Here is a 25,941-nt window from a genome sequence, read left to right on the forward strand (position 1 = left end):
ATATAACTTCTACGCTTTGACCAATTCTTTGATTTCTGCTTCCTGTCTCTAGTGGGACTAGAAAAATCAAAGTCAGAAGAAAGTGTATTAAGACATAAAGTGGGGATTTAGACTATTTTATAGGAACATACTTAACCTCTCTGTACAATTCTCTGTCTGTGTAATGGGGATAATGTATTTAACTACAGCAGGAGAAGTCTGAGGATTAATCGGTTAATGAATTCATAGAACCCTGAGCATGAAAAGTGTGCTCTAAATGTTTCCCATAGAAATTTCTCCATTACCTAAAGAGAGGAAGAAAAAAGCTAATTCATTGCTTTAAAGAGCTGTGCAAATTCCATCAAGAACATAGATAATTAAAGTAATATTAATAGATTTTTAGGTCTTCATTTTCCCCTAGAGGCCAGGTGTCCCTGATTTTTTTTTTCTTTTTCCACTTCGAGTAACGTCCCTGACTCAGTTGTCAAAGACTGAGAAGCAGAAGTGCCCGTCTAGCTTTGAACTTGATGCCCACAGTGGAGCTACAAGGTTAAATAAATGGGGTGGGTTGGGTTCTTTTTAGTTTAAACTGAGCATAACACTTCAAAAAGATTTTCTCTCCCCCCTCCCCCAATGTATTTTTAGGCTGTATGCACTCTTGTCTATGTCTGTTCCTTAGTCCCAGTTGAAGATTTCAAGGGAGACGAGGGCTCTATATTGTTTCTCCTTGTATTGCAGATAGGGGGAGGAGGTGGTTATTAGAGAGAAGCGCTCTCGCTCGCTCGCTCTCTCTGTTTCTCCCTCTCTGGCTGATAGCACTTATCTCTCGCTCTCTCTCCTTCTCCTAGGTGATCCATTTCTAGGCAACGTGCTGGCTGGTGCTGGAGCTGCCAGCTCTCTCCGCATCCCACCAGCAAAGCAAGCTCCAAAAGCAACCTGCAGACCATCATCATCTGCTTTCCTCTGCCTCGCTCCGGGTACTCCTCCTCTCGCTTCTGCCCTGTCCAACCACCACCTTGCGCGACAGAGACAGCACGCTGGGCTCCATTGGCAGATTTATTTTTTTTTTCCTCCAGTTGTGGGAAGCGATTTTTCTAAGCGAAGGGTGGGGGGAAATCTCTGCATTACTATCTGCATTACCTTGAAGTTCACTTTGTTTTTTGGCCTCCGGGGGGGCTTTTCCTGCAGGAATCTGGCTGCTGGGAGCGGGATCGCCTGCTCCCTCGGTCGCCCGCTCCTCCCACCTCGCTGAAGGCGAGCTATTTGCTGCGGGCTCCTGGGGCTTCTCTGGCCAAGAGGGTTTGTGCGTGTCTGCTCGTGTGTGCGTGTCTGTGTGTGTGTGTGCGTGTCTGTGTGCGAGCGTGGTGCGGGTTGGAAGTTGCCGTGCAGCAGCGGGACCGAGCGGATCCCTGGACCCGGCGGAAGGATGGGGACTGTCTGACCAGCAGAGGCGTCTGCTGCCCGCGGCGGCGCCCGGGCTGGATGGATTTGCTGCCGGCGCTCCCAGCAATTGTGGTGCTGCCCAGGAGCCCCGCGAAGTGACACGGGGTTTCGCCGAGGAGAGAAGCGCTCGGAGCCCCGGGCTCGCTCCCTGCCCAGCCGCGGCTCTGCGCCAGCCATCGGGATTTGCACGCTCCTCCGGCTGCGCCTCAAACTCTTGGGCTTCCTGCGCTGCGCTGCCCTCCGCGGCAGCACCGTTCCGAGAAGAGATCTGGTGTTACAAAGCTTGGACCTCCGGAGGAGATGGAAGTTTTCTCCCTCATCCTGGTCGTGTCCGTCTGTTGGACTCGAACCTGGAAAGCGGCGATTGCAGATTCAATCATTCATATCGGTAAGGGGGTGCTGCGCCTGCTGGTGCTGCTGGACACTTTTCCAGCTCTCCTTTGCAACCTTCCCTCTCTTGGAAGGCTTCCCCCCTCCCCCCGCAGCCCCCACTCTCTTTTATCGCTTGCTCGCTTGCTTTTTTCTGTTGTTTAGTCCGCTCTTGTAATTGCTTTCCACCAGGACCTCAGGCGTCCCCTTTTTCCCCTACCGCGCTGTGTAAAGGTTTCCTGGCGGGGTATGTGCGTGCTTTAGACCTTGAGATTTTGATGAGGCTGGTGATGGGGGGGCCCCAGGGCTCGGGCACTTCCCCGCTTCCTCCCCGCCGCCCCTCAGCTCCAGCCTGCCTTCCGCCTGCCCGGCTCGCCCTCGGCCGGGGGACACCCCACGGCTCCCCGCGTTCCTCATCCCACGGCGACAGCCACGCCGAGCCCCCACTTTTCCTCCCTTCACACCCCCACCCCTCCTTCCTCTCCCGCGGCGGAACAGGTGGTTTGGCAACGTGAGCGCTTCCCCAGCCGCGGGGGCGGGGGGCTCCGGCCGGGCCGTCGGGCACCCCCGTCCCGGCCGGCATTCCCATCCCTGCCGGCATTCCCATCCCGGCCGGCACCCCGTGCGCGCCTCCCGGAGCCGCAGCTCCCCGGAAGGGCAGCGGCCTCCCCTCCGCCCCGGGGGCAGGGGGCAGCTCGGGTGACGCCGGTGCACGGCGCTCCCCGCCCGTGCCCCCTGGCTCCCCGTTATCCCGAGCCGTCTCGGCACGGCAGCCCTCCCTCTCGGCGGCGCACCCTGGGAAGCGCCGAGCCGCGCTGCCGAGCCGGGTTCCGCGGCTGGCGGGAGCGGGCGGCCCCCCTGCGCCGGCCGGGGCTGCGCGGGGAGGGAGGGAGGGGAGCGGAGCGGAGATGGGAGATGGGGAGAGGAGGGCGCTTCCCCCGCGGCCGCTCGCCCATCTGCAGGCACCGCACGCAGGCGGAGCGGGGGCGGGCGGCCGGCGCCGCGCTGCCCCGGGGAAGGGGCATTTCGGGCCAGGGTCCCGCCGGGGATTTGGGGAGGTTCCTGGGGCGGTGCCGGCCCCGGCTGTGGGGCAGCTGCCGCTCTCCCCGGGGTTGGCTTTATAAATATGTCTGCCGGTGCTTGTCGTGGGGATCCGTAGCGGTTTCTGTGAAAGGAGAAGCGGGGAGAGCGTTTGGAAAGCGCGGCCGTCAGGAGCTTTCCTGCGGGACCGACATTGGGGCAGCGGTGCGCCGGCCCTTCGTTTAGCCGTGCCCTGAAACCACCGCTCCCCTTCGGTACCGCAACTTTATAGGGGTCAGTCCTTTCGGCTGTGTGCGTCTGGAGCAGCAGATATCGCACAGGGGAGGTAGCGCTCTATGCCCTCCTTTTAAAGGGAGAAGGACTTTTAAAATTCTATCCAGTTGCAGACTGTTAAAGCGACACTAGGAGACAGTTACGTCTTAGGGATTCTTTCTTAAGAGCTTGTAACAAACCATCACAGCCTAGGATTTGGGGGGAAATTTTGACTGTGTAGCATATGAGGAGTTTCTTTGCAATCCACTGTCGCCCATCCTCCTGGCTAAAGCAGCGCTGTGGGCAAGCTGTGTGCCTTTGCACTGCCATCAGGGGAGACTATAGCTTTTCTCCCCTCGTGTTAATGAAAATTTGTTTGGTTTACTTGTTTTATATGATAAATGCAACACATTTTAACTTTTTTTTTTTTTTTAATACTCTCACAATTTGTCTTGAGAGACAATTAGTACAGTTGACAAGGGGATTAGCTCTTTTTATAGACTGGTTTATGCTGCCATGAAAATGGCAAACTATATAACTGCTACATAGAGCCTTAAATCTACTAAAATGAATACTCTGACAATAAATTATCTGAAATTTCAACTGTTTTAACAGTAAATGAGTACACAGCTAAATATTACAAGTTGTACAGTTGACAGGTGACTATTTGGCCCCAAGTAAAACCACTGTATTTTGTGACCTCATATTCTGACCTCCGCCTTTGCTTTCCTCCACTTGTATTAAATAAATTTATGTATCAAGTATTTAGACATAGGTAATAAACTGTATTTATTTAAATGAATGAGCAAAGCAGTAGCAGGGTACTCTATGAAGAAATTAACAACAGAAGAAGCCAAAAGCCAAAGCCAAAAAGCCAAATTAACTACTCAAGAACTACAAAGCCAAAGAAAAAAACAAAATGCTCAGTTCAGGGGAAAAGAAATACTACCAGAGGTACTACTGATGCCTTAGGCGACAGACAGAATAAATGCATTACCTTTTTTTCATTCTGCAATGCTAAGATACTCAGGAGGAAAATATTTTCCCATGTTTGAGAGGGGCAGATGGTCATAAGAAATAACACGTTACCTGTGCATACTCTTTTCCTAATAGTTGGTACTTTTTTCAATATAAGGCACAAACTCTCTTGCTTGCCTACATTTTAGTTCATGTGTTTCCTGTAAAAGGATGCTTTCTGTCTCAAAAGTATTTTATCAGTCATCTCTTAGACAATGCCAAAAAAATGTTACAATTTAGTGGGTAGACATTAACGACTTGGTGATGTCAGTGGGAGGGATACAGTGACTGGTATCTGTCTATGATAATGCCTTTTCATATTCCTGTCTTCCGTGTACAGATTCTGCTTTTGATCTCTAGAGAAGGTCTGTGTATATGTAAATGTGCACATTTAAAAAGGAAGGTTTTCCTGTATCATATTTTAAACATTGGTAGAGCTGCTTATAGTCTCTATGTTTCTTCTGCCCTGCTATTATAAATAGGAACTGGCAGTTCAGAAAGACTACATTAAGCACTCTTGTGAAAATGGTGAAATGAATCGACTCCACTATAATTTTCCTTACCCTTATACAAAAAAGAAAGGGGCAGGGTTACCATGTCAAAACTGTGCAATCCGGTATTATGCTGCTGCTCTCAGCCCATGCATTGATTGAGTAATTTCATCAGTCCCACATTACTTGATTGCTTAGAAGTTTCCTAATGATCTGTATGCTGTAGGAAGAATCTGAAAGTCATGAGTGGAATGGTAATGATTCTGTGTTTTATGAGGCTATTCAAAAAGTCGCTCTGATTTATGTAGCTTGAAAGCTCCCAAGTCTTTGAGATTAGCCACGCTGCCTGATATTTCCTTCATACATCAGTCGTCCCACACTCCTCACTCCCTAAACAGGAGTTTAGAACTGTGTTTTAATTAAGTAAGGATTAGATGGCATTCCTTGTCAGCCACACAATTTGTGTATGCTTTGTATCTTCTACTGCTGATAGCCTCATGCTTTTATATTTTGTACTTTGTGCTCGTTATTTTCCCCTGATACGTACACAGTAATACATCTCTACATGCTTATGGGTTTCCTGTTGTACCTATAGAAACATATAGGTAGATATATGCATATTAGATACTGCAAAATTACCCAGGGCAGCAGGCACAGAGTGAGGTACAAAAGTTTTGCTGAAAAAAAAAGTCTACAGTATTTTTGAAGGCTAAGTAATCTAGTTCAGCCTCCCTGATTACCTCAAGTTGATTTTTATGTTTATCAGTAACTTCAGTCATACACAGTCAGCTATGTAGTGCCCTTGGCTTTTTTATTTTTAATGGAAATTTCATAAATATAGATGAGATATAGTTATGTATTATATATGCTTCTACATATAATTATATATCTGTTTTTAATATATTTATATTTAGAGAAACTATTTTTTCTTCCTGAGTGAGAAAATCAGTTCTGCCCTTACCTCAGCTTTTAGACTTTGTAGGCCAGGACTGCTGCATTCCTTGTGTTGGACAAGTTCCCAGGATTGCTGGGTCCTGAGTTTTGGCTCACACCTTTAAGATCTTCTGTACCATGGTTAATAATACCAAGGCAATTCCAACATGGGATCTATTGCTTGTTTCTTCTCTTGATATTGGTGGTGACTAAAATACAACTTTTTTTCTGTAAAGGAGAGGGATTCTTGTTGCTTGGTGGTATGCCTATCCACATTTCTTCTTGTAAGTTGACGTGCTACAGTGCAGCTTGGGTTGTGTTGTGAATGGGTAATAGGAATTTAATTTGCTGTGCTAGTGGTGAAGCCTCATTAGGAGGTATGTAGTGTATGCCACTAACTGTTCATTACAGTACTCTCACATACATTTGTAAAGCACAGGACAAGCAAGCAAAACAGATTTGTTGAAAACAAATAAATCTGTGTTCCTGTAGTGTCCACAGGGCAGCACTTGGGTCCCTGTTGTCCCTGCTCTGGGATGTGAGTAGGTTACTTGCTTATTTTAAACACATCTGTGAGTGAGGTCCTGGAGCCCAATGTGCTGGGGCGAGCAGCCAGGAGGCTCTGTTAGTGACTATGTTCTACTTAAATGCTTGGCCTGCGTCACAAACTCTCTGCTTGTGTGTCATTTCTGAAACACTTTCCCAGGTGCTTAGGTGTGTGGCAATGCTTCAGTCCCTGGGATGTGTAGCTAAAGAGGGGAAACTTTGCATGCCTTAGATCAGGGCTTGCCATCATCCAAAGGCATGTTTGCCATTAGGTGTCACTGCTTTCTGGAGGGTTTCTTAGCCATTATCAGGGCCTGATCCAGAGTCTGCCATAATCCAGGTGAGTTGCTTAGTTGACTTCAGAAGATTTTAAACTTAGCCTGTGGATTGCTGACTGCAGCTCCTTTTCATGTTCTTAAATAACTCTTAGTGTTATGCCAGGTTCTTTGTCCTTGATAAAGGCAGAGTAAAAAAAAAAAACCAACCATCCGTTTGCAAGTGGTGCCCTAACAAATGTCTGACATGGCAATCACTGCTGCTGCTCTGTGCTTTCACATGACTACTTATGGATGCACTGAGCCTTTATTCTCACAATGCCATCTTTGAAAAACACACTGGAGAAAAATCTTTCAAGACTGTGACTACATAAACCTACCCACTAAGGTTCATTTAACTTAATGAACAAAGGCATTAAGTATGGTTCTCTTCCACTCCCTGGCCCTGTAAAGCAAGTGGTATTGGCAAGAGATGACTTCTGTAAGCCATTAGGTTACTCCCTAGATATAGACTTGAACTTACATCATTTTCTTCCATTTGATATATAGCTATCTATAATCTGCCATGACAGCCTGGTTTTAGCTGAAATTTATTGGAGGCTTTTGAGTTGACGTTTGTATTTTCACTCTTTGTTACTGCTACTCCATTGCTTGATTTTTTTTTTCAGCACAGTAAAAGATGGTTTTAAAAACAGTTTATGTGAAAGAGTAGTTCTATCTGGCTATCAGTTTCTAATAATTTTTCTTAATTACCTGGGTTGTATAGGAGAACATGGTAACACTCTTTCCATCTATACACTCTCCAAACATTTTTTTGTTTATATCTTCAGTATTTAAAAATTTGCTAAGCACAGATAATTACCATTGACGTTTCAACATACAAGTGATCAACAAGAAAAGGAAATAGTATTCTAATATTTTAGCAATTATAAGAAAATTACCAAACTTTGAAAAAATGTTTTGCACATATATTATATGATGGTACGTGTTAAAGATGGATTTTGATACATTAGAAATAAGGAAAATTCAGATATCTTTCTGCATCTGCAAATTCAATTGTCGTGTTTTTTCCTTTTTTTCAGTTGGGTTTGAATTACAGAAAAAGTCAGTTATTATCTAAGCTGGTGAAATTTTGAAGAAAACCTTGATTTTAGATTCAGGCTTGTGTGTCAAAACTTGGACAACTCCACACCTGTGCATCCTATAGACCTTACAGTCCAGTTCATCGCTCTGCTCATGCTCACACTCATCATGAGAGCCCCAGATACAGCCTGTGCTACCTAGAGGTGCCAAGAGACACGTGTGACTGTCACAGCCCAAGAATAAGCACAATGGGCAGGTTGCTGACACCCTGACAGTGGCTGGGAGCTACTCACGACAGCTCACGTTTCTTTGAGGTGTTTTGGACCCCAGGCTTGTGCTGGCTTCCTACAAGGCTTCCTGCACACAGATGCACTTCTTCTCCTTCTGTCGTGTTATTTTATCTTCCTGCACCCTGTATTATGTCCATGAGGAAGTAGTTGCTGTCCTGTCACTTGCAGTAGTTACCAAAATGAGCTATGTTGGCCTTTGTCAGAGTAGTGTTGATCCTTCCTCGCTCATCTAGGCTAGCAGAGTGTATTGGAAAAGGTGCAATGCTGAGGGGGTGCAGTGTGATAGGTGGCGTGGAATGTGTGCTAAATGTGTGGTGGATAAGTTTGGTGGAGTGCTAGTTAATCCATTCTCCACACCAGGTAAGGAAGGCCTGGGCAAAGCCTTCTGGGCACAGCTTTTAGCTGGCTTGTGCATTTGAAGCAGCACCTGCAGAAGAGGAAGTGCTGTTGTCACCCACTACAGAGGCAGATTATAATTGTGTATTCTTGTCATAGTAATTTAAACATCTAGACCAAGATGGAAGCATTTAGAGGAGGAGTGAGTGAGGAAAAGTTGTCTTTCTTGCTGTATCTTTCTGAATTTCCCAGGAGCACCATTTAGGCAGCTTCCTCTGCTATTTTTCTATACAAGTGTCAGGCTTTGGTTTCTGGTTATTGTTGGCCAAGCAGTTGTGAGAGCTGATGGAGTAAGGGAAAGATTCTCCTGTGTCTGCAACCACTATAATTAAAAAAGGCTTGTGTGACTTGGAGAGTCGTAAGTGATCTCTCTAACAGGGAGGACAGGCTGAAATTGAAGGTTAGTAAATGAAATGTGCTGGTGTTTGGATGACAGCTCTGAAACCTGGCAAGGGAGCACATTTGATGTTGTGCACTGCTGTAATTTTGTAAGATTCAGAATTTATGTCCTAGTTTCAGTGAAAATACACTTAATTCAGAAAAGGAGGTACTTTGTGTTCTGTATTGTACTGCAGAGTGCACTTCAGCTGGAGAGACTTCTTGCTTTGGTCTGGATCTCACCACAAAAGCTCGAGGAAGGGGTATTCTGAGAGCTTTAAGTGCTGCATTAAATAAAAAAAGGAAAGAAAAAAGAAAAGCTCTCATAAAAAAACACTTAACAAGAAAGGATAATACAGTAACTACAGCATTTCTGTGTAGCATTAAAGTTATGGTGGAAGAGGTGGTACAGAGACAATTACTCTAGCTTTAGTCAACTGTAAACTGATGTATTTGTAAGAGCAGGGTTAGACTTAAAGTAGATTTCCATTATTCCAACATTAGTTGTGGACGATGGGGGGTTGGGGTTGGGGTAGAACAGAAAAGATGAAAGGGAAAAAGTTTCTTGGAAGTTGTGCCTGCTTTATCTGACAAGCTCTATACTCAAGAGGAAATTGAAAAAGAAAATGAGTAAAAATGCAAGGAGGGGAGAAAATAAGATATCAAAGACAGAAGCCCCTAGTTCTGTCTGTTTCTATTTCTTTGGGAGCTATATAATTGTCCTCTAAATGCTATGCTCAGTGGAAAAGTCCTGAACCAGAAAGGGGAAAAATGTGAGGATACAGAATTTAAATGAGGAATTATATGTGTATTTTAATGTATTAGATAACACTTTGTGCTGAAATGCTAATTATTCCTAATTGTTATATTTGCTTTACCCGTGAATAAAATATCACATATCTAATAAAATATGCAGTGAAAATAACTGTAAAACTCCTCTTGGAGCCTTTCATGCAGATTTAAGGGATTTAATACCTTATTTTTTCATTGCTTTTTAAAACATTAACTTTCTGTAATCAGTTGGTTTGCTAAGGCCAATATCCAGTGAACCTAACAATAATTGCTTGTTTTGCAGAATAATTTTTTTGTTAGTCCAACCATATCTTTCTCAGAGGCCTAAATCGAGTTGGTGATTTCATTATAATAATTCACTTGTGATAAATCAAAATCAAATAGCACCACTCCAGTGCTGAGGAAAGAAGCTCCGGATGAGAGCTCTGGAGAGAGCAGAGGATGGCAGAACAGCAGAGCTGAATGCCAGGCCTGGATTTGCTGTGCCTAATTTTAAAGTACACAGATACATCAATTTTTTAAACCCATTTTTAAATAGAGAAATTAAACTTTGCACCGGGCAGGCTCCCCTGCCTTGGGATGCCAACTCCAGACCTGTGTTTGGGACTCAAACCTGATGACAGGCTTGCTGTGATTTTAAAGCATGCAGGAACTCATCTCTACCATGAGGCTCCTGGGCCTTGGGGATGTTTTGAAGATGCCAGTTTTATTTCTCAGGTGCCAAGACACTACTGCAGAGTTATCCCACTTATTACAGTCACTATTAAACTTATCTGGCTGGGCTGAAAGCACACAGTGGGGGTATCTCCAGACCAAATATTATTAAGCAGAGATGTTTATTTTTGTTTATCCTTTGCCTTCTTACAATCTTTATAGTGTTCAACTTAAACATTTGAGAAACATTTTAAAATGATTTCATGTGCTAGAAGGTTGTTGCAGGGAAGGAGACAGTAGAAAAGACAGTTCTTGCTCAGTGAAACCACTGTAGAGTAGTGGCAGTGTGTGGCCAGTGTACAGTGTGGACTGTGTGCTAAATGCAAGTGAAAGTGATAGCTATTTTAGGTCATATTGAAATACATTAATTTCTCCCTTTCACTGTTTCTATTACCTTCTTTCTCTCTCATAGTCCAGGCTTATGGCAAGAAGCTGTGATGGACACTGTATTCTGTGCACTTAAATATCTGCTTTTAATATCCAGAAGTAAAAAGTTAAACACACCATAACACAAATATCTGTTATATGGATAAAACTGTTTTTTTCTCGGGAAATTTCTCTGGAATTCCACTTATTTGACCTCTTTTGAGACAAATACACTTCGAAAAGTTTGTTATAATTCTTAAGGGTAATCTCCCTTCAGGTCTCTTCTTTGTGAAAAAATAGACTGAAGCTTATTGAGGTATATCCACTGATGTATTTGCTATAAATATTTTCACAATTTACTATCCTGGAGCTATTCCAGCTCCGTGCAACAGGTTGATAGCAAGCACTGGGGTATGTATTAATGTATGCATATACTATATACACACACACACACACACACACACATATATATATATATATGCACACTTTTTTTTCAGTAAGCAGAAGGGCTATTCTTATTGAAAGCATTTAACTGATTTTTTTTTTAAATTCAGGATGACATTCGTTTCCACCCTAAATGATAGCATGAAGATTTGGGAGGCTTTTTGCTTGCAGGCAGGAAGCCATAACGTGAATACAAGTTGTGAAATGGCACCCCACTGTGCTGGAAGCTGTACAAATATGAAACAAAAAGTTGGCTGTCAGGAGATTTGAAGCTGAAAGTGCAGGAGAGGGCTTGGATCTCTCTGCAACTCAGTTTGTACACCTGGGGAGACTTGTGTATCTTTTGAGAGGCAGATTCCCTCATTGATGTCTGTGAATGATCACTTTGGGTGCAAAGGGCTGAAGGCAGGTGGAAATGTCTGCAGGGATGTCCTGTCAGGGCAGATGCTGTGTGGCTGAAATCAAAAGTTCCTGATCTAGGGCTGTGAGCTGAAAGAACTGACAAGAAATGAAGGCAGCAATGTGTTTACAATTATTACCTACGGTATTTACTGCCAGCAACATTGATTGAACTGGCCAAATAAAAGCAATCCTTACTTCATCAGCTGCTACCATGTTGCTCTCTGGGTTTACCTAGTACAGGAATTAATGCACAGTTATGCACATACCCACTCTCTGTCTCACTTAGGCAAATATTTCATAGTACAGTTTTGGAAGACTAGATAGGAAGGTAACAACCTTCTTTTGGAAAATGGAACAATATATGTTGCAAAATTCCCTGCTTTGTTTAGAAGAGATATTTAAATGTAGTCAGTGATTCTGAAAGTACCTGCAGCTTCCTTTGGTAGTCTCGTGAAGTTTCTGTATTGCTGTGGAAATATTATTGAAACAATCCAGAGAAATTATTTTCCAACTCCTTGAAGTTGCTTTCCTGTTCTGGAGTTGGATTACATCCTGGAGATACATGAGAAATGCTCATTTACTTGAAAAAATTCTCCCATTTTGGACAGTGTGGCAAAGAATACAGGGTGTATGTTAAATAAAATGGCTGAAGGCAGTGGGCAGGAAAAATACCCATGTTCTCTTCCACAGAGCTGCTCTGGGAGCAGAACCACTGTGGGGAATGCTCTGGAGATGCCTTCTGTGTGGGAGCTTTGGAAAGGGATTGGAGGGTTGTGCTTAGCAGTGGCTGGGTGGTGGAGGGGTGCAGGACACATTTGGAGGGTTTAGCATGAATGATGGGCAGTGCAAGTTACTTCAGGGAACAGCAGGAAATGTTAATGTAGTTTGGAGACTGGGCTTTATATTTGGGACAGGCCTCGTAGGGGAGGTATATGTCTAAGCATATGAGAAAAGTTAGGAATTCCAGAGGAGCAAGGGACTGGAATGGCACAAGTATTACTGAAAAGCTCACTAATATAATGCAAATAGTGCTTTGAGTACAACATAGCTTGAAGATAATATTAAGTTTTAAAGAAACTAAATTACAGATTAGAAAATGGAATTGTTTCTCCCTATTTAGCCTCTACAGTTTACTATAAAGCATTTGATTTCTGTGGTAGATCTTAGCTTTTTGTGGTTTTCTTTCAGCCAATAATTGTTCCTGGTTACTTGGCAGAAAAGTGAGATCCATTTTACCTTTGTATTGTTTAATACTGTTGTACACAGATGCAAACAATGAGCACTGAAGTGTCATCTTCCCCTCCTCTCCTCCCAGGGTAACTCTGAGTGTATTCTACCTTCCTGTGCCTTGGCACTATCTTAGCATTTTATTTCCTGGACTGGTCTGTACCATGCCTCCTTTTAAACTCGGCTTCTGTGGCTGCTGAGTAGGAGGAAGGGATGCACACAGCACAGCTTCTGCTCCATTGACTTTTGACCTAATTTAGGAAGGAAGGAAAGGGTAAATAACAGCCTGCTTCTGGATGCAAAGCCTGCCGTGACTTTCATGGAATGAGTGGGCGAGTGCTAGCTTTCTCCTCATCTCAAATAGCTGCCTAGCTTGCTATAAAAGTTACACCTTTCTTCAGTGAAGCTCCAGAGTGGTGAGTGGATCTCCTTTCACACTTATCTCGTGGCATATGTCCTCATTTGGTTTGGTTTTCTGTCAATATTAACCTTGTCCAACCTCCATTTAAGGCAGCAAAGGCACAACCAGTGGCTTATGTTTCCTACCAAAAAGACACACTGAGAATTGGGATAATAGCTTTTTAGAGTATTTTTCTGTTTGAGACCAATGATCTCTAATAACAGGGAATGATGTATGGAAAGATGAAGTAAATACTTCCTCTGGGGAGAGCAGATAATGATGGCATTTGGAAACTGCTATTGCTGAAAATAATTTTCTCAGGATTTAGTCATATTAAAAAAAAAATCCTTTCAATAAAGTACTGAGGGGTTGGATTTTTGTAGCTTTTTTTTTTTTTTTAAAGGGATGCGTTTTTCCCCCCATTTTTTGTAAGACTGCCAAATGTCCCTGAGGCTAGAATTAATTGGCTCTTTGTGTTATGTCAAGTAAGGGGTATGAGTGTTTTCAGAAAATACTAGGTTTACAGACTTCCATAGAGAACATGAAAGGGAGAGGGGACCTAACTTTCTGTAAGCAAGGTCCTTGCATCATTTTGTGCCATTAACTTGGAGTAAAAAATGGAATATTGAAATTAATGGTGTTGGAGCTTTGGAAGCTGTTGGAAACATCCCTGGTGCCCTCATCCCTTCATTCTGACTAATCCTCCCTTCAGAACAAGCATGTGCTGACTTCTTTTGCTCTCACCTCCAGGCATCTGCAATGAGTAAACAAATGTCTGCTCCTCAGAAATAACCAGCATTGGGGTTTTTTTAAAGAGGTTCAGGAGTAGGGGCCATGGAGACGTATTTTGTTGTTGGCGTAGCTTTAGTATTACACCAGAGGTTTCTTCTTGTGGTTCATTTCACAAATTCCGCCTGACCATTTTGGATTTGAAAGTACTTTGTCATTTTTTAATACCGCTATTTCAAAGGCCACTTCTTAAAATGGATGGAAACCAGTGGATGGCAGCAGTCGTAGATATAAGCTTTGAAATGGCCCTTTTATGGAAGGATTTGAGAAGTAAGTCTTGGAGCCATTGCATTAAAATTCCAAAATGTTAACTTATATGTAATAATGCTCTGACAAAGTGCTACTACCATCTGCTAGTGAGAATTAGTAATATTTTAAAATATCTATAATTGCCAGAAAGAGCAGAGGAGTCATGGTGTGAAGACAAGTCTAACTCTAAATTAGTGTTTTAGTTCAGGAAGTTGCAAACTCTTTGTGGGGACCACTAACTACTAGAGATTTTGTTTCTTACTCCCAGCTCACATAAGGGAGTAAATATTTGTGGTGTATGAACTAGAATGGTGCCTGTTTCTGACTGTTTTGAGCTTGGTCCCCAGTTTTGAAGCAGAATGCTTTTTATTTACAACATCTCATTCACAGCAAAAATTCAGTGGTAACAACAAATACTGTTTGCATGGCAAAATAACAAGGGAGTGTGCTTCCCATGGATATGTAAAAAGCTTGATTCCTTATAATGTAACTTTTGTGGACTGGGAGGCAGTTCTTTGTTCAGTGTTCCTATGGAGTTGTGAACACCACCTAAACACTAGCCTGTTCTCCAATGTGAAAGCTGGTCTGCACTGCAGAGTGTGAGTGTGGCTGGAAATGTTCTCGGTACCAGAACATCTCCATCCCTGGACTTCTTCAGCTGAATATGCAGAAGTAATTCAGCTTGCAGTAAGAAGAGGGTCTGACCAGTTTTAAACCTATTCCAAAAGCCAGTGTAACTTACTGGTGGTATCTGTTAGGAAAAGCTTTTTTGTGTCTGATAAAGCTACTTTACTCGTGTTATCAAACAGCCAAATCTTGCACAATATTTAAAGAAGAGAGTACAAGGAGGAATCTAGTACTGACAGACTACATATAGCTGTTGGATTGTCTCATTCAGGAAGGATTTTGGAGATCCATATTAAAAGATGCATTTTATAAACACTTGAGAAAAAAAGGGAAAATGTCGCCAAGTAGAAGTTTTTTTTGTGTCTTTCTCTTCCCCCTCCCAAAAAGGATTCACTGAGTTTTGTTTATGCAGAATCTTGTGTGGACTATTACTAATATTCTTAGTTTGCTCTGCACATCAATTGGTCATCTCTCCTATGCTTTTAGCAGAAATAATCTTCATCAGCATTTATTGCTGAGGTACGGGTACTGTGTGTGTATCCACAGCTGGTACAATGGCCATGTGGTCCATTTGGCTAAGACAGGCTAAGTCAAATTCTCCTCACTTATAAACCAGTTCTACCCTGCATTATTGTTTTGTATTATTTTTTTCCCCACGCTAGAAGTACAGCTGATACTGATTTTGTGTTGGAGGAGTCAAGTCTTTCACTTGTTATTTTGGGTGTAAAGATCTTTACCTCTTCCAGAATGCCCCTCAGAAACCCACACTGCTTTCCTTGTTTTTCATGTAGACAGATTACCCATAAAGTCTGTTTGAGACAAGTAACTGTAAATCCAGGATGAAGGAAAGATTTCTTGGCTGTCTGTTACTCAATTCAAGCAACTATGTTGTCTTGTACTATCACTGAGCAGTATTGTGGTTTATCTGATGTGAGAGGGAGTACAGAGGCACCTTCTATTGTGTTGGCAAACATCTGTGTGAGGCAGAGGGAACAGAGACTGTTTGAACTGTGAGAATGAGGTCTGACCATAACAGTATTCTTGTCATGCTCTTGCTTTTTGCTTAGGCAGCTTTTTGTTTCCTTTCATATCTCGTGCATACAGAGAAATAAAACCAGATGGATTTTCCACACATTTACAGTGAATAATGGGCTGATGAAATAGAATTGGCCAGCCCACAGTTGCCAGTCGATAAAGCTGTCCCTTGAAGGGATCTCTGGTTTTTGTGGCTGGGTGCTGAGTAATCTCTGCCGGGTCTGTCACATTGTGACCTGCACAAGAGTGAAGCCAGATGCATTCCCACATCATTTCCACTGCTTGTCTCCTTGTATGTAAATGTTTATCTTGCCTCTTGTAACTGTTTCAATACTGACAGATTCAAAGCACATATGAGCAGGAACTGAACTTTATTAAGAAGCAACTCATGATAGGGCTAAGGAGGCCAATCTCTACCTCATAAATCCATTATTTTTGAAAGGACTCAAAGCAATTTCTAGCAGTATCTTTTTACTGATCCCTCTCATTCCCAGTATCTTGACAAAGAATGAGATTGATTTCACCAGGAGTGAGGGAAGGAAGCACCTGTTCTAGCACCAAACAGAAAGGGGCAAGGTAGGAGGTGGTTGGTGATTTGTTGCAGGTCTTCATGAATTCTTGCCTCCATGATTGAGCATAAAAATTGTAGAGTGCTGTGCAAGGCACATGTTTGTTGTCTGCGTCTTCTTTTAAAATCATTGAAATTTTCTTAAAACTATGCAGAGAGGTGTTTTGTGAGATGTAAAATAAAAAATTAGAAGTGCTCAGAAACATAGTCTTTACTGCAAATCCTTCTCAGTAATCTACCTCTATTTATAAATAAACAAGTGTCTTTTAAAAGTGTGGTTGGCAAAAGGGAGAATAGCCTGGCTAAAAGTGTTGTGGGTCTAAATGGCACAAAACTGACAGTGAGTTCACTCAGGAATATTCTGATACAGTTTGCTGGGAAGTCACTCATGACAGCTAAACCAGCTCATAGCTGGGCAGGTGTAAGGTTCTCCTCCTTTCCTTACCTTCTCACCCAAACAGCTTGGATGTGCTCCTGGTCAGCCCTGATTATCCTGTTTTGTGTATGCAGCTGCCTGCCTCTTTTATTCCCAACCAGATTATCCCATCCCATCCCATCCCATCCCATCCCATCCCATCCCATCCCATCCCATCCCATCCCATCCCATCCCATCCCATCCCATCCCATCCCATCCCATCCCATCCCATCCCATCCCATCCCATCCCATCCCATCCCATCCCATCCCATCCCATCCCATCCCATCCCATCCCATCCCATCCCATCCTTCCACTTACTTTGCTGCCACAGAAACCATTTCCAGAGGATAGTTAAGGATTTACCTGCATGTCAGCAGTTTCTTGTGCTTGTGAAATGCCAAGGGTTGAAGCCACGAAAGGAAAGCTCTCCAAGTTCCACTTGGCAGGTACTTCTGTCAAGCAGTTGTTCTCTCTTCACCATGTCTTGGGCCATTCCCTCCAGACTGAATTTGACACCAGCAATGACATTTATCTTCATAGTACCTATGTTGCAAAAACCTGTATTTATGGAGATCTGTACCCTTGAGATGAAATTACTATGTGTTTATGTACTGGCATGCAGGCATGTTTATATTGAGATCTAGCATAGTGGTAGGGAGGAGCTGGAGGAGTTCCTGAGGCAGCAGCTTTAAGGCAAGAATTGTCTCTGAAATTTGTAGCTAAATGGAAAATTGTGTTCCCTGGTTCTGTTCATCCTATAGCATAGCTAAGTACCCGTGTTGTGGTGAGAGTACCTGAGATAATGGACTAGTTTATTGTGCTGTCTGTAAAAAGTGCATAGTAAAAAGCAGTTCATGGTGAAGTTTTTGTAATCTTGCTGTCTTGTTTCCCATCAGCTTAATTTACTTGGTCTCATGCCCAAGGACAATGCTCTTGTATCTATGTTACCAGAAAGGCAAAGGAAAGCTTCAATAATAGTTTTAGCCTGAAACTATTTGGGAAATATTTCTGCTTCTGTTACTTCTTTTTTTTCCCATCTGTGCTGACAGATTATATTTATTAGCACAACACAATATTTAGAGCCAAAGTACGTACTAAAATTCTAGTTAAATTGCTTATTTGTCAGTCTGCTCCTCATAAAACAGGATTTCTAGGTTCTTGCTGGTTACTTGATATAAATGGCACTGGTTTGGTGGTCCTAGAGCTAGCTTGGCTGGACACAGTACCTAACTTACTTATACTTGGTCATGTTCATTGTGTAGTTGTATTGAGCTGCATTTATATGCAATGAAAAGCAAAGAGCAGGTAGAGGAGCTCAGGGCTTTTTCCTAACTGTTAATGATAAATTGTGCAGCCAAGAAGCTTCTGCAGTGACACAACAAAGTTTTTTTGATGCATTTGTTTTTATGTCATGCAAAGTGATATTTTTTGCAGACTGCTGGTGCTGCTGACTGACTACAGCCTTGAAATATTCTCAGACTTTAGATTTTTCCTATTCTGTAAAAATCTGAAAAAAAGTGTCATTGTCCCACCTCACCATCTGAACACTGTGTGCATTTGAACATGTTGCTGAGTTAAAATGGAGCTTTAATCCTGTATTAATTATTTTCTTGGTAATAACTCCTACTGGAACAGTCATCAGGATAAAAACTGCTGGCTGCATTCCTTTTCTCATCTCTAACTGGAATGTGGTGAAGGGCTAAGTGGATTTTCAAACTAGTCACTTATGCCCCTTTTTCCAAGCAAGGCATATAATTCACATCCCCAAGGGCTGAAACTAACGCAGTCTGAGAGACCTGAGTGTGTGCGGAGAGAAACTTTTTTTAGGAGATAAGATGGAGGAAATAAAAGAAAATATTTCCCATATCACATGTTAGGAAAAGCTGCTAGAGCAATTTAAAAGGAAACAAAATGGGCTATAACTACCTTGTTATGGATGATTCTTTTAGATAGAAACATCGTGCCCTCTGTTGTGGAACTTTTGGAGGAAAAACATGTCCACCATTGGGGCTGAAATGTTTTCTGCCTTTTCAGACTCTGTCTCTCATGACTTCTGAAATCAGTACGAATCATTCCATTGACTTTATTGGACTTTGGATCACATATTCTATATTTATGCAATTCCTTCTTGTCCTTTTATCCTTTCCTTCTCTCTCCCATCAACTATTTCCTTGCCTTTTTTTATGCAAAGGCATTAGTGTCTGCCAGTACTCATAAGCAGCCTTTCAGTAATGTGTGTGGAGTGTTCGTGCATGTGTGAATTGAGGGAGGCTGACTAGGGAAATCTTCACATTCAGATTTAAACATAGGTGGGAATCCCACTGACACATTATTCCTATTACTCTTAGAGTCTTTTGTATTGCTTTAAGTGTTTTTGTCTGAAGAGGCAAAACCTTATTTAGAAGCAAGTTAATTTTCAGTGTTTCTGAAACATCGATTGCTGTCAGCTACTAAAGACAGAATAAGATGAACTACGCTGATGTCTGTTCAGGGCAACCCTTGTATATCCTTCATGCTTTATTCTTACTTTAGCTAACAAGAAAGGAGACAAAAAGTAGTTTTATACTTAAGGAACAAGATTAGAATTGTTGAAAGTTGGATTCAGTTTTGGACTCTTTCCTGATCTGGAGGAACTCACACAGTGATTGACACATATGGATTATCAAACTGGGATCATCAGGGCTCCTTATCAGCTAGTGTTGCACTCTGTGCAGTTACTGCCTTGACTTGTTGAACCTCTCTTTTCCACGGGAACAATGACATCCCCTTACTGAACACCTTTTGCCTTGTCTGCTGTGTTTGCACTCTTCAGGAGAGCTCTGCCCTGTGCTGTGTTGTATCTGCATGGCCAATGACAGTGATACCATTTCAGCTGAGAGCTTTGAAGTTTCCTGTACAACTGTTGGTTGTAAAAGCATATTTTTTGCATCAATGACTAGAACAAGCTATTCTATTTTAGGAAGGCAAAATTTGGATGCAAGCAATGAGCTTATTCTGTGATATGCTTCCAAGATGATTGTGAGTGATGGAGCTGGAGTGTTCGCTCAGTTTTACTGGAGGGTGGAAAGTGCTGATGTGGATTGCTACTGTTATGGGCAGAAATTGGGGCTTTGGGTGTAAGTTGAAAATATATATGTGCCTTTATGAAAGCAGTCAAGCTCTAGCTTATGTAAAGGTACTTATGACAGTGTTTCAAATGGCACTGTAAATTCATCTCCCCATGAATAGGAAACAAATGGCTTCTTTTTTTTCACATATTCTTATCTGCTGATGCTGGTAAACATGTTATCTGGAGGAATTGCTCTATTTTGCATTTGCTGCACTACTTTCAATTAGAATCTGAAATATCCAGCTTGAAACCCTAAACCTGAGAATTGTAGATTATTTCCTGAATTACCAGAGGATTGTGTGTTTGTTTGTTTTTCCTCTGACATACAATACTGCAACATTGTAAATCCACCAAAGGGCAGGCCAGCTAAAACAGCGTCATTTATTCTACAAGGCAAACCAAGTGTTAGGGCAGAGAAGCACACATGTGTTTTTGAACTAATGGCTATTCTTCAGCTGGGCTTTAAAAGCTTCTTTAATTTCACACCTTTTTTTCTTCTTACCAAGGTTTTGAAGCACATAAGTATTTTTGAGAACAACTTTCCCATTGGAAATATTAATCAAACATGCTGCAGTAGTTAACAGAACAGCTTGCTCGGATTGTGGATTTTTGAAAGGGGTACTTTCAAATTTAGAACCTTTTGAAAGGTGCTAAATTGATGTGCAGCCTGCAGAATGTGTACAGCAGATGAAACAGTCCTAGTGACCAGTTAGTTGGTTTTCTCACCCACTGCTCGAAGTGGACATAGGTATCAAAAAAAGAGGTGAGCTGTGTTTCCTGTGCAGAGATGAAAATATTATGCATTGTTCCCTGAGCAGTCTGCATCCAAGATGAGTGTTTTCTCTGCATGTCCTTACTTGTGTACCACCTCTTGGTCAGATTCACCTTTTCTGGGATTCAGAAAACATCCACTGCTTTGTTCTGAAGGATGTTCTACCGCCCTGATTTTTGGTGTGAAGTACCTATAATTTGGGGTTCATCCTCCTCGTCTGGCTGTCTTGTTGTGCATGTGCCAGTATTTCCATTTGTGTCTCTCAAGGGCAGCAACCTCCCCTGAACTTTCTTTTCCTATTGGATCTGTATTTGTCTTTTGCAGGTGGATGAAGTATAAAGAATATCATATACACACTCCTTTATTTTTACACTGAAGTCGGCAGGTTTGCAACGTTGTATACTTCAAATATTTAAAGGGATTAAGTTTGAATAAGCTCTGAAAAGTTAATGCATTTCACAGCTTATTTTAAAGTCATTCAAGAGTCTTCATCTGCAAGGCTTTTTAAAATAATGAATATTTTTATGGCATTTCATTTCAGGCTAAGCTGAGTAAAAGCAGGATTTTTTTAGAGTTATCCAGCAATTGTCTAAAGTGTTATGAATTCACATTTTAGGAAAATTTGTATTGTTTATTATGCTGGATGGATTAGTCAAATCCTATTTAAAATATTAATAGGAAGAAATGTTCACTCACAGTACAACTTTAGCTTTAGGAATATTATCTGAGCAAGCAAGGTCAGATTAGTTGTGCACTTTAGATGTAAGAATAATGCTGTGGTTAAATCACTTGCACTTGGGGACTCCAGTGTTTTTTGCCATTTCCACTAATTCTGGCATGACAAGTCATTCATCTTGTTTCATTGTGTGAACAACAGTGAGTATTTCTGGCTCTGTCACTATCTTCAGAATATTATTTTGCAGTTATTGGGATTTATAAGGGAACATTGAAAAGCTGGGGCATCCTGAGCAGATAAGCAGAATCTGGAGCTTCAAAACAAACAAACAAAAGCTCATGCCTTGAGCTTTTCCATGTCATTCTGAGGCACACTCAGAATGTTCTGTTCCCTTGGAATGATAAGATCTGTAATATATAACTAAGGTGGTATTGCCAGATCTTGACAAGGCGATGACAGCATATATATAAAATGTTTTAGTATGGCAGTGGGAATTCTTCCTAGACTGTTCATCCACATATTTACTTACACAGCCACATGCAACTACATACTTCTACTATTTTGTTCCCCCAACAATATTCAGAGAGACAAGTTACTTCCACCATTACTGAAAATGGACTACGGCTTCTATTTAAAAAAATGATCGAAAATAATTATTTTAAGAATTTCATGGTTATAGAGCCATGACTGATCAGCAGGATAATATAAAAAATTAGAGAAGGTAAGTATAAAAAACCCCAAATTCTAAAACTTAATATTTCCTTTTACTCCAAGACAAAGAAATTACATTGGTGGACATTGATTGTTTTTATAGCTTAATAAAAACTTCTTTCTAAGATTTTTTAAAATTTCCTTTTATGCTGTGGTGTTTACTAAGGATGCCTCAAATCAGCCCAACAGTTGAGTACATTGATTATATGGATATCTGCTATCTAAAGTGGAAATGTTGAGGCTGCTGTTATTGTAGAAGATAAGCTATTCCTTTTGGTTACTAACATTTATTTTTCCTGCATACCAGTTATTTTTCCTTCTGTTCTAGTATGTATACATAGCTCTTCTATGAGTAATTCTGTGTATGTTTGTATAATCCTACAGTGTTTTCTGAATAGATTAAGGAATTAATTTGCCTTCTAATTTTCCTCTTCCTTATTCATCATTTGTAACTATGCAGAACAGTAATTGAGACAAGAGGGAAGAAGTACAGTGCATTGATTGTTCTTTAAATCCATAACTGCCTATTAAAAGGGACATTCAGCTATTAGCTCTGTTTATCAGTTAAACAGACTTTATTTTTAGAAGAGGTGTGTGGGTACACATATGTGGTATTAGCAGGTAGGTGGTAATGTCAGTAGGTAATTTGCCCTTCTGTATGTCAGTATTATTGCTTTTGTGTACCCTACTGTCTTCAGAATGGTTTGCTGATATTCTGGAACTACACCTAAGCAATATCTGTAGGGAGCAAGTAATTTGGTTTCTGAACCACAGAAGTTCTCAAAACTTCCCACAAGCCACTGTGTCAGCTTTGCCCATTGACCTTGCTCTAAATGGGGAAAAGGTGTGGGTTTTGCAGTGTAAAAGTACATTCCCTGAATTATGAAGAGAAAGCAAAGGAGTTGTCCTAGCCTATATATTTTAGCATTTCAAGCCACTCTGGTGTAACATTGTGAATTGTTAGGTTAGCTGGTCAGAGTTGTGCTGGAGGAAGATAAATTTTAGCCATTATCACATTAGCAATGTGAAAAGGAGAAAGAAACACAATTCTATTAACAGGGCTGATGGGCCAGTCAAAGTAGCTGGAAACTCATTAGGTGCTGTATTTCCATCAACGTGTACATCTGTAGCAATTGAAAAACACTTAAGGAGTTAGAGACTTCAGATTATGATGCAGACACTTGTCTTCAGTAGGACATTTGTTTTTGTGCTAGCTGTTGTGCTCTGAAGCATCTCTTAAAATGCTGCAGAGAGCCACTCTGCAGTTTTCCTAATCCCCCACACCACTGTGAAGCTATCTGATGTCTGTGAAAGGCAAAAGAATTTAAGGATATGAAAAACAGAAAAGAGAAATTCAATTTGCAGAATTGTTTTCTTGATTTGTGCATTTTAGCATACATGAGATTGGTGTGGGAAATGAATGATGATTACAAGTAACACATTTATTCATTGTGTATTGTCAAAAGATGAATATAATTGCATTCTAGTACTTATCTGCAGCAGTGTTTGCTACTTTGATAGTTCCTGGTCTGCTTGCAGTCAAATGTGAGCAAAATAGGCTTTCACAGCATCTAATTCAGACTCCATGATCCCTTGACTTCCAACTGCTGGTTTGAAAAGCTTGTGCCCTAAGTAATTTGTGCCTTTTTGTTTTCTATCAGGAAAACTTTTTTTACTGTCTGGCAAATGATGGCCTTCAGAAGATTTTTCTGAAGCAGAAACAAAGAAAAGCCATAAGGAGTCTGGTTACTCTCTCCCTCCCATGTACAGCCCTCTGCAAAACACCACATTCTTTTTAATCACAGGTGCCAGGGTACTGCTGCCTTTTCACTCTCTTGTGATGTTTTCCAAGGAGAATTCTTGCTGTTGCAGTAAATTGTAGCTACAGACAGAAGGAGCAAGCTATCTCAATGTGTTCTTAAGCTAAAGAAAGTCTGTGGTTTCTTCAGAATCATTTCTTGGCTCAGTTAGTTCCTTTGAGGACAACAGCTTTGAGGTAACTTGCTAGAAAATCACTGAAATTTGAACTTTTTGAAAATCAAGTTAAACTCCTCATGCATATTTCATCAATGCTTCTGGAAAGAAATGGCTTCAGTGTACACAGCAGGTGCCAAATTACAAACTCTCTTTCTATGCACACGTACAAACGCAGTGAGTCATTACCAGATTAGTCACCAAATGGTTACAGTGCTTTAAGATGAAGACACCTGTCTTGGCTGTTCATCAGAGCTCACTGTCCCATTAGCCTCCAATTGTTCCCTATCATCTCATTTTCAGTTGAAACTCTTAACTACTGACCTTTATGCCAGAAGCTGTGGTACCACTGGCAGGTAGGGAAGGAATATGTTTTCATTCAACTTGCATGAGTCCCTCAGTCTAGCAGAGACAGAATTAAAGACAGCTCTGGTGAATTCAAGTGACAAGAAGTCAGTTGAAATATACACAATAGTTCAACTTTCTTGTTAAAAAACCCCCAGTTACTTAAGAAATCTCTCTTCTAACACAAGAAATTTAGGGGGAACCACGCAGGAAAGGTCTTAGCTGAATTTGCTTGGTGGTGATGAACATTCTTGGTTAGGTTAGTCCTTACCTGCTGATGTCTTTTTGATTGAGCTGGTGTTGATGTAATGGTCTAGTAACTAAGTGAGAAGGTTGGGGCTGATTCTTTGTGCTAAAAGAAAAAAAATTCTTTCATTATTCATGTAAAAATAATTGAAAGAGAATGAATGTGTATTTTCAGTTACCAAAAGTTTCAGGGTTTTTGTTTCTGTTGAGCTGAAATTTTAACTGCAAATATATATATTACATATATCAGTATTTGAGTAAAAAGTAATACACCTCCATTCTGGGGAAGCCTCTCATAACAGTATCTTTGCATAATTTCTGATGTTCTCGAACAAAAGTCACTACAGCATAGGAAGCATACAGATCATTCTGTATTCTGCATTTGTTTTTAGACACTAAGTGTTATCAGAGGGTCTCAGAAAGGCTGTGGATTGTCCCTTCTTAACAGTCCCTTTCTGTGTAGTTTTTATCAGTTTAAGAAATATGATCTCTCTTGTCTCTCAACTTAATGTTCAGCTGTATTGATTTTGGGGGAGACTGGGGCATGCATACCTATGCAGAACACTTCTCAGAGAACTTCAAAGATTTTCAATTTGCTGACATGCAAATTGAATTTAATGTGATTACAAATTTAAACACAAAACCAAATTAAGTACCTTTTCTATAATTATGTATAAGTTTAGATTTTTAGAAGTGCTTTGTATGCATCATGTTACATTTGTCTTTAAACTGCAGACTCTAGTTTGAGGTGCATTGCAAATGTCATGGATTGATGAACTGGTTGAGAAGAAAGCAAACAGATTCTGCTGAATTAAACAGGAAATTAAATTTACTATGTATAAAAAGCATAGAGTGTATGAAGGCCATTGATTTTTTTCAGTCAGCAAGGCTGTGATTTGCTTTGTTTCTGTACAGTGCTGTTTGTTTCCTGGTGGGAAATACACCCCATCTGAAAGGAGGAAAAGCAGAATGCAGCTGTTTATCATTTTGTGCCACGTTTGCTGATGTAAAGTGAAAACTAAATAATCCCAGCAAGCTAAAATTCTTGGCAAAGGAAAGCGTTAGGTGTGGGGAAATGGTATGGAACAAGACAGACAACTTGAAATTGCTTTTTGAGAATTTGGCTGGTCAAGGTTTGTGTAAGAACTTCTTGCATGTCTGAAGTGATAAACCGCAGTCTGTGAATTTCAGTAAGTGTAAATGAAGCTCCAGTGGTCACATTTGCTATTGTCACAGTGGTTGCTTAGCCCACAAACATGACCACTTCCCAAGCTGTGCTCCTGCACTGTGGGTGAAACTATCTCTCAGAGCCTTGAAAGTGCCTGAGCCGTACCCTGCCACTTAAAAAGCATGCTGGACCTCACCAGTGCTGCTTAGTGTAAGAAGGACAAGGCTCCCAGTGCTGTGATATAATTTTTAAGGATTTGTGACTTGGGTTCCTGAGTTCTTCAGTGAAAGGACCACATCTTCCACACACACTCGGGATTAACAACAACCTGTAATCAGCAAGGAGGAACTGTGTAAATACTGAGGAGTAACAAATAGTTGACAATGTGGTCTTGATCGCTGCCCTTTCAAAGCTGCAG

At 41.4% G+C, this 25,941-nt stretch overlaps 1 protein-coding gene across 4 annotated transcripts in view; it reads left to right on the forward strand.

Moving 5' to 3' along the window:
* Positions 1-1,528: 1,528 nt before the first annotated feature.
* The window catches only part of GRID2 (glutamate ionotropic receptor delta type subunit 2), a 698,066-nt gene continuing 673,653 nt past the window's right edge, over positions 1,529-25,941 (forward strand). For 3 of the 4 annotated variants that reach the window (XR_004417944.2, XR_004417943.2, XM_033060211.2), the window contains exon 1: positions 1,634-1,810. Coding sequence is in view for 2 of the 4 variants with exons in the window: in XM_033060211.2 (XP_032916102.1) it covers positions 1,723-1,810 (88 nt within the window). In the remaining 2 variants the exon portion in view is untranslated. Of the gene's footprint in view, positions 1,811-25,941 lie in introns of all 4 variants that reach the window. The other variant, XM_033060210.1, reaches the window with a different exon arrangement.

Source organism: Catharus ustulatus, chromosome 5 (assembly GCF_009819885.2).
Source record: "Catharus ustulatus isolate bCatUst1 chromosome 5, bCatUst1.pri.v2, whole genome shotgun sequence".
NCBI lineage: Eukaryota > Metazoa > Chordata > Aves > Passeriformes > Turdidae > Catharus > Catharus ustulatus.